Here is a 16,191-nt window from a genome sequence, read left to right on the forward strand (position 1 = left end):
GTCCACAGGGTACCCACCCTGACGCACCTGGCTTCTATGAGTGACTTTTCTTGGTCACCGGTTCCCTACACTTATCAGAGAGTGTGTGTTCTTGTGTGTGCCACAATCTTCCTTCTCTCCTATCCTGCTCCTGCCTTTGACTTGTTGACAAAGCTGAGCATGGAGGTGTGGTATGTGGGGGGAGGACCAATGCATCTTGGGATACCAAAAACTTAACTGGTGCCCAGGTCCTTCACCACCTGCATCCACCATGGTAATCCCTGTGGACCTTATGGACTTCGAAGAAAGAGAGTTAACAAAGGAAAGTTTTACCCTAACTCTCATTTTTCTGCAGCTTACCTCTTGGTTCTCAGCCACATGAAGGCAAACCGAAAACTGAGCTCACTACTGGAGATCACCAGTCCGCTCTTTGTATCAGTTCTGGATTTGGCCAACGGTATTCTGAGCATGCATGTGCAATGCACCATGGGAGGTCGCTGGCTTCAAGGGACCATACCGTAGATAGGACCCAGAACCACTTCATAGTTCCCAGTTTGTAAAGCAGAGTAATGGGACCTGTATGTGACATCTGTATATGTTTAAGGTTCTGTTTAAGGATGAAGAAATACAAAATTGGTCCGTAAGGTAGGTACTAGCATAGTATACAGACCTCATAGATAGAGATTTGCTTCATAATTCATGGGAAAAGCAATGATTATGGAGATTTTGTATGGATGTCCTGGAGAAGGCATCCAGACCATCCCTGATTAGAGTGGGTATCATGTAAGGAGGGATAGAATTCCTGTAAGCGCTTTCTTTGAGCACCTTGTATTTTCAGGTCTACAGCATCAGCTAGAGTGGGTACTGGAAGGGCCTGGCTATAGGCCCCTGGGCTGGGGGAAGGTTCTGGCTATAGGCTCCTGGGCTAGGGAAATGGCCTGGCTATAGGCCTCTGGGCAGCAGATGCTTGGTCAAATAAAATACCTAGCTAATATCCCATTTATAGGGGCCCTGTCTTCTGGAGACAAATTAGGTGATACTAAACTTCTCTGGCAAAAGTGACGGTGTAATTATTCTCATTCTCCATAACGCCAGCATTTTAAAGACTTAAGAAACTATAGGTCAGTAAGACAATACAGAAGGAAACTATAGGTCAGTAAGACAATACAGAGGAAACTATAGGTTAGTAAGACAATACAGTAAGAAACTATAGGTCAGTAAGACAATACAGAGGAAACTATAGGTTAGTAAGACAATACAGTAAGAAACTATAGGTCAGTAAGACAATACAGAGGAAACTATAGGTTAGTAAGACAATACAGTAAGAATCTATAAGTCAGTAAGACAATACAGTAAGAAACTATAGGTTAGTACGACAATACAGTGAGAATCTATAGGTCAGTAAGACAATACAGAAGGAAACTATAGGTCAGTAAGACAATGCAGTAAGATACTATAGGTCAGTAAGACAATACAGAAGGAAACTATAGGTCAGTAAGACAATGCAGTAAGAAACTATAGGTCAGTAAGACAATACAGAGGAAACTATAGGTTAGTATGACAATACAGTAAGAATCTATAGGTCAGTAAGACAATACAGTAAGCAACTATAGGTCAGTAAGACAATGCAGTAGGAAACGATCTAAGAAGCCCTTTCACGAGTTCCTTATAACACCGCACAACTGCACAGTACAGCGACATTTGCAGTAAAACCTTTGGAGAATTATCACCAATAACTTTTTGCAGATAATTGGATAGGGAGTTTTTGTGATCAACTGGATCCCCCCCATAAAGTGTTTATACGTATGACGTTACATTGTGATTACAGCTGGAGGAAAATCTGACACAATATAATTGAATGTTTAATTTAGCCCATCCTGGTATGAATAATAAGATTTATTGGGTGTAATATATTGTTACTGAACAGAATTACCAACACTGAATCAAGTTATACCCAATATAATATACACGCTGATGTTTAACCACAAATAAACACAACTTTTAAATTACTTTATTCACCTCTTTATACACTTACCTTTACATTTAATATATCACTGATTTAGCTTACATACTTTACTGTACTAAATAAAGGTTATATATTATTTATTAGTGGGACAAACAGTACAGCACTTTCTCTTCTTTGGTGTTTTATTATCGTAAAGCCCATGTCACCTCTAGTAATCCCCCATGAGCGTCCATGTCACCTCTAGTAATCCCCTATGAGCGTCCATGTCACCTCTAGTAATCCCACATGAGCGTCCGTGTCACCTCTAGTAATCCCACGTGAGCGTCCGTGTCTCCTCTAGTAATCCCACATGAGCGTCCGTGTCACCTCTAGTAATCCCACATGAGCGTCCATGTCACCTCTAGTAATCCCACATGAGCATCCATGTCACCTCTAGTAATCCCACATGAGCGTCCATGTCACCTCCAGTAAACCCACATGAGTGTCCGTGTCACCTCTAGTAATCCCACATGAGCGTCCATGTCGCCTCTAGTAATCCCACATGAGCATCCATGAAATCTCTAGTAATCCCACATGAGCGTCCGTGTCTCCTCTAGTAATCCCACATGAGCGTCCGTGTCACCTCTAGTAATCCCACATGAGCGTCCATGTCACCTCTAGTAATCCCACATGAGCGTCCATGTCACCTCTAGTAATCCCACATGAGCGTCCATGTCACCTCTAGTAATCCCACATGAGTGTCCGTGTCACCTCTAGTAAATCCCACATGAGCGTCCGTGTCACCTCTAGTAAATCCCACATGAGCGTCCATGTCACCTGTAGTAATCCCACATGAGCGTCCATGTCGCCTCTAGTAATCCCACATGAGCGTTCAGTGTTGATCAAGCTCCAGTCCAAGCATCTTAGTCTTTTTTAAAATAACATAAAAACAAAGCCAGAACTATAGTACGGGTTACAGTGTCCTTTCTAGAAATATAAATTGTACCCTATGGCATCCTGGATCTTACATAGTAACATAGTATCTAAGGTTAAAAAAAGACAATTGACCATCGAGTTCAACCTATTTGTGGTCTCCTATGCAGGATTATTTGGTATAAAATATATATATTTATATACTTGTATTTACATAATATATTTTATTTCCAGCAGATGGACACACAAGCAGGAATATCTCAGAAGGACATCTAATGTTATCCCCAGATTGTGACATAAAAGATAATGACAGTATACAGGATTCTCCAGGAGCTGACCCCATTACCCCAATTATACATCCAGCTCTATCAGCTGATCCCTCTGATCCTGGGAAATGTTCTACTGATCACTCTGATATTGGAGCATCTGTTACAGCTCTGACAGTAGATACAGTGTTTCCCTGTTCTATAGATGCCAAATGTTTTACACAGAACACAAAGCTTATCACCCATCAGGCAGCTAAGGCAGATAAGAGGCCATTTCCATGTTCTGAGTGTGGGAAGTGTTTTACATACAAATCATCTCTTGTTAGACATCAGAGAAGTCACACAGGTGAGATGCCATTCCCATGTTCTGAGTGTGGGAAATGTTTTATACAAAAATCACATCTTGTTACACATCAGAAAAGTCACACAGGTGAGATGCCATTCCCATGTTCTGAGTGTGGGAAATGTTTTATACAAAAATCACATCTTGTTACACATCGGAGAAGTCACACAGGTGAGAGGCCATTTCAATGTTCTGAGTGTGGGAAATGTTTTACACGGAAATCACATCTTGTTACACATCTGAGAAGTCACACAGGTGAGAGGCCATTTCCATGTTCTGAGTGTAGGAAATGTTTTACACGGAAATCATATCTTGTTACACATCAGAGAAGTCATACAAATGAGAGGCCATTAACATGTTCTGAATGTGGGAAATGTTTTTTAAGTAAATCAAACCTTGTTACACATCAGATAAGTCACACGGGTCAGGGGCCATTTTCCTACTCCGAGTGTGGGAAATCTTTTTCAAGTAAGTCACATCTTGTTGCACATCAGAGAAGTCACACAGGTGAGAGGCCATTTCCATGTTCTGAGTGTGGGAAATGTTTTTTAATTAAATCAAAGCTTGTTAGACATCAGAGAAGTCACACAGGTGAAAGGCCATTTCCATGTTCTGAGTGTGGGAAATGTTTTTTAAGTAAATCAAACCTTGTTACACATCAGATAAGTCACACGGGTATGGGTCCATTTTCCTGCTCTGAGTGTGGGAAATGTTTTACAAGTAAGTCACATCTTGTTGCACATCAGAGAAGTCACACAGGTGAGAAGCCATTTGCATGCTCAGAGTGTGGGAAATGCTTTACACAGATATCAAATCTGAATACACATCAGAGAAGTCACACAGGTGACAGGCCATATCCATGTTCTGAATGTGGGAAATGTTTTCAAGTGAAATCATATCTTTTTAGACATCAGAGAAGTCACACAGTTGAGAGGACACTTTCATGTTCTGAGTGTGGGAAAACTTTTACAGCGCTATCACATCTTGTTAAACATGAGCGAATACATACAGGTGAGAAACCATATTCCTGTTCTGAGTGTGGGAAATGTTTTACGAACAAATTTTCTCTTGATGCACATGTGAGAAGTCACACAGGTGAGAAGCCATTTCCATGTTCTGAGTGTAAGAAATGTTATACTCACAAATCATCTCTTGTTATACATCAAAGAAGTCACACAGGTGTGGGGCTGTTTCCATGTACTGAGTGTGGGAAAAGTTTTGCACAGAAATCAGATCTTGTTACACATCAAAGAAGTCACACGGGTGAGAAGCCATTTCCATGTTCTGAGTGTGGGAAATGTTTTACACAGATATCAAGTATGATTAAGCATCAGAGAAGTCACACAGGTGAGAAGCCATTTGCATTCCCTGCGTGTGAGAAATAAATCATCTTTTTTTAAAATTGTTAATTGATAAGAAGAAATGTAACACACGTGTAACATTATTAATACAGAACAATAAAGGCGAACAGTCAAATCCACTGTCCGTACATCATAGTGATATGTTTAATTGTAGGATACTAAGAAACAAGGTAGTGTATTCCCTAGTGATCATGAAATACAGTATAACAAAATAAACCAACTACACAAGTGTATGACTATAGTTAGTTGCGGAGTGGTAAATATCCAATGGCGAGAGCTCTGTTCAAAGATACTCAAAACGGTGGTGACCCATCAGTAAGAGTTACTACATTATACCAAGTTGTTAACCTTACCACCTTACGAATACTTTCTTTGGTATTAACGGGCAGTGTGATTAGAAAAGGAAGCCAGATCTCAAGAAACTTAGCAGCACGAGATTCAACATCTAAAGAACATTTTGTCCAGTCCATTTGGAATAGAAATAATAACCGGGGTAACGTAAGAGACACAGGAATAGTTTATTTCTCTATCGTCCTAAGTGGATGCTGGGGTTCCTGAAAGGACCATGGGGGAATAGCGGCTCCGCAGGAGACAGGGCACAAAAAAGTAAAGCTTTACTAGGTCAGGTGGTGTGCACTGGCTCCTCCCCCTATGACCCTCCTCCAGACTCCAGTTAGATTTTGTGCCCGAACGAGAAGGGTGCAATCTAGGTGGCTCTCCTAAAGAGCTGCTTAGAGAAAGTTTAGTTTAGGTTTTTTTCTTTACAGTGAGTCCTGCTGGCAACAGGATCACTGCAACGTGGGACTTAGGGGGAAAGTAGTAAACTCACCTGCATGCAGAGTGGATTTGCTGCTTGGCTACTGGACACCATTAGCTCCAGAGGGATCGAACACAGGCCCAGCCGTGGAGTCCGGTCCCGGAGCCGCGCCGCCGACCCCCTTGCAGATGCTGAAGCGTGAAGAGGTCCGGAAACCGGCGGCTGAAGACTCCTCAGTCTTCATAAGGTAGCGCACAGCACTGCAGCTGTGCGCCATTTTCCTCTCAGCACACTTCACTGGGCAGTCACTGAGGGTGCAGAGCGCTGGGGGGGGGCGCTCTGAGAGGCAAATATAAACCTTATACAAGGCTAAAAATACCTCACATATAGCCCATAGGGGCTATATGGAGATATTTAACCCCTGCCTGACTGGAAAAATAGCGGGAGAAGAACCCGCCGAAAAAGGGGCGGGGCCTATCTCCTCAGCACACGGCGCCATTTTCTGTCACAGCTCCGCTGGTCAGAACGGCTCCCAGGTCTCTCCCCTGCACTGCACTACAGAAACAGGGTAAAACAGAGAGGGGGGGCACATTAATGGCTATATATATATATATTAAAGCAGCTATAAGGGAGCACTTAATATAAGGATATCCCTTGTATATATAGCGCTTTGTGGTGTGTGCTGGCAGACTCTCCCTCTGTCTCCCCAAAAGGGCTAGTGGGTCCTGTCTTCATTAGAGCATTCCCTGTGAGTTTGCGGTGTGTGTCGGTACGTGGTGTCGACATGTATGAGGACGATATTGGTGTGGAGGCGGAGCAATTGCCAAATATGCAGATGTCACCCCCCAGGGGGTCGACACCAGAATGGATGCCTTTATTTGTGGAATTACGTGATGGTTTATCTTCCCTTAAACAGTCAGTTGAGGACATGAGGCGGCCGGACAATCAATTAATGCCTGTCCAGGCGCCTCAAACACCGTCAGGGGCTGTAAAACGCCCTTTGCCTCAGTCGGTCGACACAGACCCAGACACGGGCACTGATTCCAGTGACGACGGTAGAAATTCAAACGTATTTTCCAGTAGGGCCACACGTTATATGATTTTGGCAATGAAGGAGACGTTACATTTAGCTGATACTACAGATACCGTAAAACAGGGTATTGTGTATGGTGTGAAAAAACTACAAACAGTTTTTCCTGAATCAGAAGAATTAAATGACGTGTGTGATGAAGCGTGGGTTGCTCCTGATAAAAAGTTGATAATTTCAAAAAAGTTATTGGCATTATACCCTTTCCCGCCAGAGGTTAGGGCGCGCTGGGAAACACCCCCTAAGGTGGACAAGGCGCTCACACGCTTATCCAAACAAGTGGCGTTACCCTCTCCTGAGACGGCCGCACTTAAGGATCCATCAGATAGAAAGATGGAAGTTATTCAAAAGAATATATACACACATGCAGGTGTTATACTACGACCAGCTATAGCAACTGCCTGGATGTGCAGTGCTGGAGTAGTTTGGTCAGAATCCCTGATTGAAAATATTGATACCCTAGATAGGGACAATGTTTTACTGTCGTTAGAACAAATAAAGGATGCATTTATCTATATGCGTGATGCACAGAGGGATATTTGCACACTGGCATCTCGGGTGAGTGCTATGTCCATTTCAGCCAGAAGAGCCTTATGGACACGACAGTGGACAGGCGATGCGGATTCAAAACGTCACATGGAGGTTTTGCCGTATAAAGGGGAGGAGTTATTTGGAGTTGGTCTATCAGACTTGGTGGCCACGGCTACTGCCGGGAAATCCACTTTTTTACCTCAAGTCACTCCCCAACAGAGAAAGGCACCGACCTTTCAACCGCAGCCTTTTCGCTCCTACAAAAATAAGAGAGCAAAGGGCTTGTCGTACCTGCCACGAGGCAGAGGAAGAGGGAAGAGACACCAACAGGCAGCTCCTTCCCAGGAACAGAAGCCCTCCCCGGCTCCTGCAAAAACCTCAGCATGACGCTGGGGCCTCTCAAGCGGACTCGGGGACAGTGGGGGGCCGTCTCAAAAATTACAGCGCGCAGTGGGCTCACTCGCAGGTAGACCCCTGGATCCTGCAGATAATATCTCAGGGGTACAGGTTGGAATTAGAGACGGATCCTCCTCATCGTTTCCTGAAGTCTGCCTTACCAACCGTCTCTTCCGAAAGGGAGAGGGTGTTGGAAGCCATTCACAAGCTGTACGCTCAGCAGGTGATAGTCAAAGTACCCCTATTACAACAAGGAAAGGGGTATTATTCCACTCTATTTGTGGTACCGAAGCCGGATGGCTCGGTAAGGCCTATTCTAAATCTGAAGTCCTTGAACCTCTACATAAAAAAGTTCAAGTTCAAGATGGAGTCACTCAGAGCAGTGATAGCGAACCTGGAAGAAGGGGACTTTATGGTATCCTTGGACATCAAGGATGCGTATCTACACGTTCCGATTTACCCCGCACACCAGGGGTACCTCAGGTTCATTGTTCAAAACTGTCACTATCAGTTTCAGACGCTGCCGTTCGGATTGTCCACGGCGCCTCGGGTCTTTACCAAGATAATGGCCGAGATGATGATTCTTCTTCGAAGAAAAGGCGTATTAGTTATCCCATACTTGGACGATCTCCTAATAAGGGCAAGGTCCAGAGAACAGCTGGAGACAGCTTTAGCACTATCTCAAGAGGTGCTAAGACAACACGGGTGGATTCTGAATATTCCAAAATCCCATTTAATCCCGACAACTCGTCTGCTGTTCCTAGGAATGATTCTGGACACGGTTCAGAAAAAGGTTTTCCTTCCAGAGGAAAAAGCCAAGGAGTTATCCGATCTGGTCAGGAACCTCCTAAAACCAGGAAAAGTGTCAGTACATCAATGCACAAGAGTCCTGGGAAAAATGGTGGCTTCTTACGAAGCAATTCCATTCGGCAGATTCCATGCAAGAATATTCCAAAGGGATCTGTTGGACAAATGGTCAGGGTCGCATCTGCAGATGCACCTGCGAATAACCCTGTCACCAAAGACAAGGGTGTCACTTCTGTGGTGGTTGCAGAAGGCTCACCTATTAGAAGGCCGCAGATTCGGCATTCAGGATTGGATCCTGGTGACCACGGACGCCAGCCTGAGAGGCTGGGGAGCAGTCACACAAGGAAGAAACTTCCAGGGAGTATGGACGAGTCTGGAAAAGTCTCTTCACATAAACATTCTGGAACTAAGAGCAATCTACAATGCTCTAAGCCAGGCGGAACTTCTCCTGCAAGGAAAGCCGGTGTTGATTCAGTCGGACAACATCACGGCGGTCGCCCATGTAAACAGGCAGGGCGGCACAAGAAGCAGGAGTGCAATGGCAGAAGCTGCCAAGATTCTTCGCTGGGCGGAGAATCACGTGATAGCACTGTCAGCAGTGTTCATCCCGGGCGTGGACAACTGGGAAGCAGACTTCCTCAGCAGACACGATCTTCATCCGGGAGAGTGGGGTCTACATCCAGAAGTCTTCAACATGTTAATAGACCGTTGGGAAAGACCAATTGTAGACATGATGGCGTCTCGCCTCAACAAGAAACTGGACAAATATTGCGCCAGGTCAAGAGATCCACAGGCAATAGCTGTGGACGCACTGGTAACTCCTTGGGTGTACCAGTCAGTGTATGTGTTTCCTCCTCTGCCGCTCATACCAAAGGTATTGAAGATCATACGGCAAAGAAGAGTAAGAACAAAACTAGTGGTTCCGGATTGGCCGAGAAGGACTTGGTATCCGGAACTTCAAGAGATGCTCACGGACGAATCGTGGCCTCTACCTCTGAGAAGGGACCTGCTACAGCAGGGTCCCTGTCTTTTTCAAGACTTACCGCGGCTGCGTTTGACGGCATGGCGGTTGAACGCCAGATCCTAAAAGGGAAAGGCATTCCAGAAGAAGTCATTCCTACCTTGATTAAGGCACGGAAGGAAGTCACCGTGAAACATTATCACCGCATTTGGCGAAAATATGTAGCGTGGTGCGAGGATCGGAGGGTTCCGACGGAGGAATTCCAACTGGGTCGTTTCCTACATTTCCTGCAATCAGGATTATCTATGGGTCTCAAATTGGGATCCATTAAGGTTCAAATTTCGGCCCTGTCAATATTCTTCCAAAAAGAATTGGCCTCTGTCCCTGAGGTCCAGATTTTTGTCAAGGGAGTACTGCATATACAGCCTCCTGTGGTGCCTCCGGTGGCACCGTGGGATCTAAATGTAGTTTTAGATTTCCTCAAATCCCATTGGTTTGAACCATTGAAAAAGGTGGATTTGAAATATCTCACATTGAAAGTGACTATGTTACTAGCCCTGGCCTCTGCCAGGAGAGTATCTGAATTGGCGGCTTTATCTTATAAAAGTCCTTATCTAATCTTCCATTCGGATAGGGCAGAACTGCGGACTCGTCCGCATTTTCTCCCTAAAGTGGTATCAGCATTTCATCTGAACCAACCTATTGTGGTGCCTGCGGCCACTAGCGACTTGGAGGACTCCAAGTTGTTGGACGTTGTCAGAGCCTTAAAAATATACATTGCAAGGACGGCTGGAGTCAGAAAATCTGACTCGCTGTTTATATTGTATGCACCCAACAAGTTGGGCGCACCTGCTTCTAAGCAGTCGATTGCTCGTTGGATTTGTAACACAATTCAACTTGCACATTCTGTGGCAGGCCTGCCACAGCCTAAAACTGTAAAAGCCCACTCCACAAGGAAGGTGGGCTCATCTTGGGCGGCTGCCCGAGGGGTCTCGGCATTACAACTCTGCCGAGCAGCTACGTGGTCGGGGGAGAACACGTTTGTAAAATTTTACAAATTTGATACCCTGGCAAAGGAGGACCTGGAGTTCTCTCATTCGGTGCTGCAGAGTCATCCGCACTCTCCCGCCCGTTTGGGAGCTTTGGTATAATCCCCATGGTCCTTTCAGGAACCCCAGCATCCACTTAGGACGATAGAGAAAATAAGAATTTACTTACCGATAATTCTATTTCTCGGAGTCCGTAGTGGATGCTGGGCGCCCATCCCAAGTGCGGATTATCTGCAATACTTGTACATAGTTATTGTTACCTAATTCGGGTTATTGTTAAGGAGCCATCTTTAAGAGGCCCTTTCTGTTGTCATACTGTTAACTGGGTTTAGATCACAAGTTGTACGGTGTGATTGGTGTGGCTGGTATGAGTCTTACCCGGGATTCAAAATGCCTCCCTTATTGTGTATGCTCGTCCGGGCACAGTACCTAACTGGAGTCTGGAGGAGGGTCATAGGGGGAGGAGCCAGTGCACACCACCTGACCTAGTAAAGCTTTACTTTTTTGTGCCCTGTCTCCTGCGGAGCCGCTATTCCCCCATGGTCCTTTCAGGAACCCCAGCATCCACTACGGACTCCGAGAAATAGAATTATCGGTAAGTAAATTCTTATTTTTTGTATCCACCAAGATATTATTGTTTTCTTCGCTGCTGCTGTAATGCGAGCCAGAAGCAGTCTCATACCCTTGGTTAATGCAGGAGTTTGGGGTTCTATATAATTCCAAAAGGCCCATGCCATTGTCAATGTAAATGGTATACCCAAGTTAGTCTTAATATATACTTGTATTAGTTCCCAGAAAGATTGTATAACTGGGCAAGACCATAAACAATGTATAATATCAGCATCTTGGGACCTACATTTGAAACATAATCGTCCGCTGCCCTCGTAAAAAATCGTAGCCAAGGGGTGTAATAAGCTCTATGTAAAATTTTTAAATGCATCTCTGCATAAGAGGAAGATACCAATTGTTTATTAAGCAAATTAGACCACTTTATAATAGTGTGTATATCCACTACCGTAAAGGCGTCTTTCCATTTAACTATGCCTGTAGTGAGCTCATTATAGTCAATCTTTCATCTGATATAAGAGTACATTAAAGACGTAGAGTGGGGGGAGTCTAGACGTCTTCGTACTATTCTGTAGGCGGGATATAATGTATGTGACAAAACTACGCATCTGAAAATGCAAAAAAAGGGAAAATTTAAGGTCTGGTATCTATCTTGTAATTGGGACAGTGATAATAGCGCTGAACAGTCATCATTCGAAAATTTAAATAAGGAACGGAGTCCCTAAAGGTGCCAACTGTACATAACATCGCCCGCCTCTCCTCCCTGAAAAGCTGGATTCCCTAACAAAGGTTGAAACAAAGAATGTGCCAGTGAGTCTAGAACGTTTTCTAATTTGATGCCATGCCTTGTAAGTAGCATATAATAATGGAATAGATTTTATATCCTGTAATGTGAAGGGGTTCGGGAAATGTAAAATCTTTAGTAAATCATGATAAGGAAATAAGGCCTGTTCCAGAGCCTTGTTAACAAAATTGTCTCCATTACCTATCCAATCTAAGGCACATCTGTAAATAGCCGCCAAGGAGTAATCTTCCGGGCAGGGGTGATTAACTCCTCCAAGTGAGGGTGGTGGTTTTAAGTTAAACAATGCAATACGAGGACGCTTATTCGCCCATATAAAATGAGTAATGGCTCTATTGTATGAATGTCTTTTTTTAGTAGCAAGAATGGAAGCATCTGTATCGGGTAAAGCAAACGAGGAAAAGATACCATTTTATACAAGTGGCACCTACCCAAGTAAGAAATCGGCAGGTGTTGCCACCTCGTAAAGTCCTCAATCATCCTATTAATATAATAAGAAAAGTTTAAAGAATACAATTAGAAGGGATTAGATGATACACTTATACCAAGATATTTTATATAATTGTGTGCCCATTTAAATGGGAACGCATCATCCCATCCCACCCTTGCGTCTTCACCCAATGCCAGTGCCTCCGTCTTGTCAAAATTAATAAAAAATCCTGATATCAAATAAAAATTCTGTAATGTCAGTAGTGAGGGAAAGGATGTAATAGGGTCGCTGAAATATAGCAGAAGGTCATCCGCAAAAGTGAAGACCTATATGATATGGGGGCCCACTTCGATACCCTTCCAAGATACATCACTTATGAACGTGTGTATGAGCGGGTCTAAAGCCAAGTTAAATAACAAGGGGGAGAGGGGGCAGCCCTGTCTCGTTCCCCTATGTAACAAATGATTTTGTGTTTAATCCATTAATCGTGATAAACGCCTGAGGTGTGGCATATAGTGTTTTAAAGACATCAATACATTTTGTACCAAAGTGTTCGACATGTATGACTCGCAGTATATGAGCCCAGGAGACACGATCGAACGCCTTATCGGCATCACAACTGACTATAGGGGCTTTTTGATAACCTGATTGTTTCGAACTATGTATTGCCGCCAATAAAGTACGGATATTATGCACTGAAGTTCTGTTCCTAACAAACCCATTTTGGAACGCTAATAATTTAGTAAATAATTTTAAGTCCTGGTTCAGCAAGGAAATCGGCCTATAGGATTGAACATATTTGGGATCTTTTCCGGGTTTCGGAAAGACTACTATTCTAGCTTCATCAAAGCTAGTCGGGGCTGGATTTCCCTGTAATAAAGAATTAAAAAAGCTAGCATGTGAGGCATCAAGTGAGGAGCAAGCATTCAGTAATACTCCACCCCAAAACCATCCGGTCCAGGGGATTTCCCTTTTTTAACAATTTAATTAGGGATAATTCTGGTTCCTGAATCGGTACCGTTAGCAATTCCCTCTCTTCTTCCGTTAACACTGGGAGTCCTGCTTTATTTGGGAATCTCATGCCATCTATTGGGTGATCAGGCGGAGACTTATATAAAGTTTGGTAATAACGTTAAATTTCCTCAGAGATAACAGGAGTTTTCATAACGGTGGGATCGATAGACAATTGAGTGATACGTGAAGGAGCAGAGTATGACCAAACTAAATTTGCCAACAACCGGCCCGATTTATTACCAGTTCTAAAAAACTTGTTTCTACGAATATCATGAGAAAAACTCACCCACTCAGTGCATAGTGTATCATATTGCTGTTTAGAAGCTAGGTAGGCCTGGTGATTTTCAAGTGAGTAATGCGAAATTATAAGTTTTAGTTAAGTTTTGACTAAGATCCTTTCATTGATTGTTAAGTGCCTTGCATCTCCTGGAGACACACTCCATTATCTGACCTCGTATTCCTGGCTTCGAGGCAGGTCAAAATAGATTTATGTCTTCAACATGTTCTATATCAGTTTTATAGTTTAGAAATGACTGTTCAAGATGTAGGCAAAAATCTGAAGTTTTCCATATACGCTGGAAACTTCCATTTGTAAGAGTGTGGTATAGGGGTGTCTAACTTTATAGTGAACCACACCGGGGCATGGTCAGAAAGGAGAATAGGATCTATCTGGGAGTGTACCACCTGTTGCAGAAGGGTATCTGTAATCAACCAATAATCTAATCTGGACGAGGAGTGGTGGGGGTGCGAGTAGAATGTAAACTCATGAGAATCAGGATGTTGGCACCTCCACGGATCACATAATCTCATGGAGTTGGTTAACAAAGAAAGCGATGGGGGAGCAGTCGAACATTTGGGTATTGGCTGAGGTGGATCTGTCCAGTCCTGTCAATTGAACACAATTAAAGTCCCCACCCAGAATAATTGCACCCTCTGCCCAATCTTGTAACTTTGCATAAATATCCGAGAAAAAGTGTCTATTGGTATCAATTTTAGCTATTGTGTAAGTCAGATATACCATGTATAGTCAATTTTAAAAACATATCTTCCCTCCGGGTCTATTAAGCAGTGACTAATATAAACAAGGAATTTGCTAAAAATAATCATAACCCCTCTTTGTTTGGATGTATAAGATGCCATTTTGAAGTCTCCTATCCATGTATCCCTTACCACATTAGGGTCAGAAATCTTCCAGTGTGTTTCTTGTAGTAAAACTATATCTGGTCGTAAATGTTTTAGGTAGTGATGAGCGGATTCGGTTTTACTCGGTTCTCAAAACGGCATCTTATTGGCCCACGGATGTCACGTGTTTTGGATAGCCAATAAGGTGCCGTTTTGAGAACCGAGTAAAACCGAATCCGCTCATCACTAGTTTTAGGTGGGTCATAATCTTTTTCCTCTTTATAGGGGAATTAAGGCCCTCCACATTCCAAGTTACTAATTTCAGGGCCGTTTTTATCTTTGTAGGGGGATTCACAGTTGCTGTCATTTATCCAATACCAACCTTAGGCCAAGTCAAATATTTATCAATTCTCTTTAGAAGAACCTTACCCGTCCCAGCGAGCGGGCAAAGGGGAGGAGAATACAGTCTCAACAGGGGGATATATAAACATCACAGTTAGTAGCAATATACCATGTGTGTTAACCCACAGTTAAATTTCCAATAATTTTCGTAAACCTTTTTAACATTATATGAACCCAGAAGGATTTCCGACTGAGTCGCATCCCTGCATAACATGCCAGGACATAATCATACCAGTGTAACATTAGGGATTTCGAACCAGAAGGCCTTCTTATACTAAAGCATTCTAAAAGCTGAGTAGCAAACAGAAGAAAAAGAAGAAGGAAGATCAGTGAGATATAGAAAGAATAAGAAAAAAAGGGTGAGTGAGCCAAAGAAGAAAAAGGTAAACCTGAATAGAAGATTTTCAGCATGAAGTTTGGCCCTTAAAAGACTCCAACAAATGCTAAGAAATATTACATAATAGCTAGGCACTAAGCAACCTGAAATAAACCAAAACCATTTCCAACCATATACGGTCATCCGTAACCTGAATATTCAAAAATTTAAGATGACATCACAATGCAATTCTGTAGTGTCAATCCACATCGTCCATCCTAGACGAGCGTGAAGAAGTCAGAGTCCACAAAGTTTTTTTGCAGCTTGTAGAGTGTCAAAGAAGTAGGATTTTCCTGAGTGAGTGACCCTCAGCTTGGCAGGATACAGTAATGCAAACCGAAGTTCCATCTCGAACATGCGTTTGCATATTGGGGAAAACTCACGTTGCTTTGCAGCCACCATGTAACAGAAGTCTTGAAAAAGTAGGATCTTGGTATTTGAGAGTGGAGCGTTTTCTATAAGCATCAAGCAGACGAACCGTAATTTAAAAACTTCATGATAACCGGTCTAGGCCTGTCCTTGGTAGATTGTTGATAAGGAACGATACGGTGAACACATTCAATCAGCAATGAGTCAGAATCTGATACACATCCCAATTCTCTCGGCAGCCACTGAGAGACTAGATTCATAAGTTCGTAAGGTTTCACTGTTTCTGGAAGTCCTATAAGGCGCACATTACTGTTTTTATTTCTATTCTCCAAATCTTCAAGTTTCTCCTGCATGAACGTCACTATTTTATCTTGTTCAGAGAGCGCCGTTCTAGCCGTTGTTAAATCATCTTCAAGGCCTGAGATTATTTGCTCCACCTCCGATAAACGTTGGCCATGATAATTCAATTGGGTAAGAGCAGAGTCCAATTAATCCTTTAACGGGGCCAATTTTTGATCTAGGTGTGAAGCCAATATGTCAGTAATCTCATGCGTTGTAAAGGATTTGGCGTGATCCTGTGTTGTAATAAGTGATGCGCGTCTCAATGGAATATTATTAGGGCCAGATGCCGCTGATTGAGGACTATCTGTAGGGATGTTGTCCTGACCCCGGCCTTTATTCACTTGTGAGCTGT

The 16,191-nt window shown here is 43.3% G+C and overlaps 2 protein-coding genes across 3 annotated transcripts in view; one reads left to right on the plus strand and one right to left on the minus strand.

The window, feature by feature from the left end:
• Positions 1 to 5,257, plus strand: part of LOC135056956 (zinc finger protein 665-like) — a 44,569-nt gene extending 39,312 nt beyond the window's left edge. Inside the window, exon 6 of one of the 2 annotated variants that reach the window (XM_063962749.1) lies at positions 3,092 to 5,257. In XM_063962749.1, the coding sequence (XP_063818819.1) occupies positions 3,092 to 4,851 (1,760 nt within the window). In that variant the 3' untranslated portion in view covers positions 4,852 to 5,257. The remainder of the gene's footprint in view (positions 1 to 3,091) is intronic. The other variant, XM_063962750.1, reaches the window with a different exon arrangement.
• LOC135056945 (uncharacterized) overlaps positions 1 to 16,191 on the minus strand; it is a 904,883-nt gene that overhangs the window by 74,009 nt on the left and 814,683 nt on the right. The gene's annotated exons all lie outside the window — the stretch shown is intronic.

Source organism: Pseudophryne corroboree, chromosome 3 (genome assembly GCF_028390025.1).
Source record: "Pseudophryne corroboree isolate aPseCor3 chromosome 3, aPseCor3.hap2, whole genome shotgun sequence".
In the NCBI taxonomy this organism is placed as follows: domain Eukaryota; kingdom Metazoa; phylum Chordata; class Amphibia; order Anura; family Myobatrachidae; genus Pseudophryne; species Pseudophryne corroboree.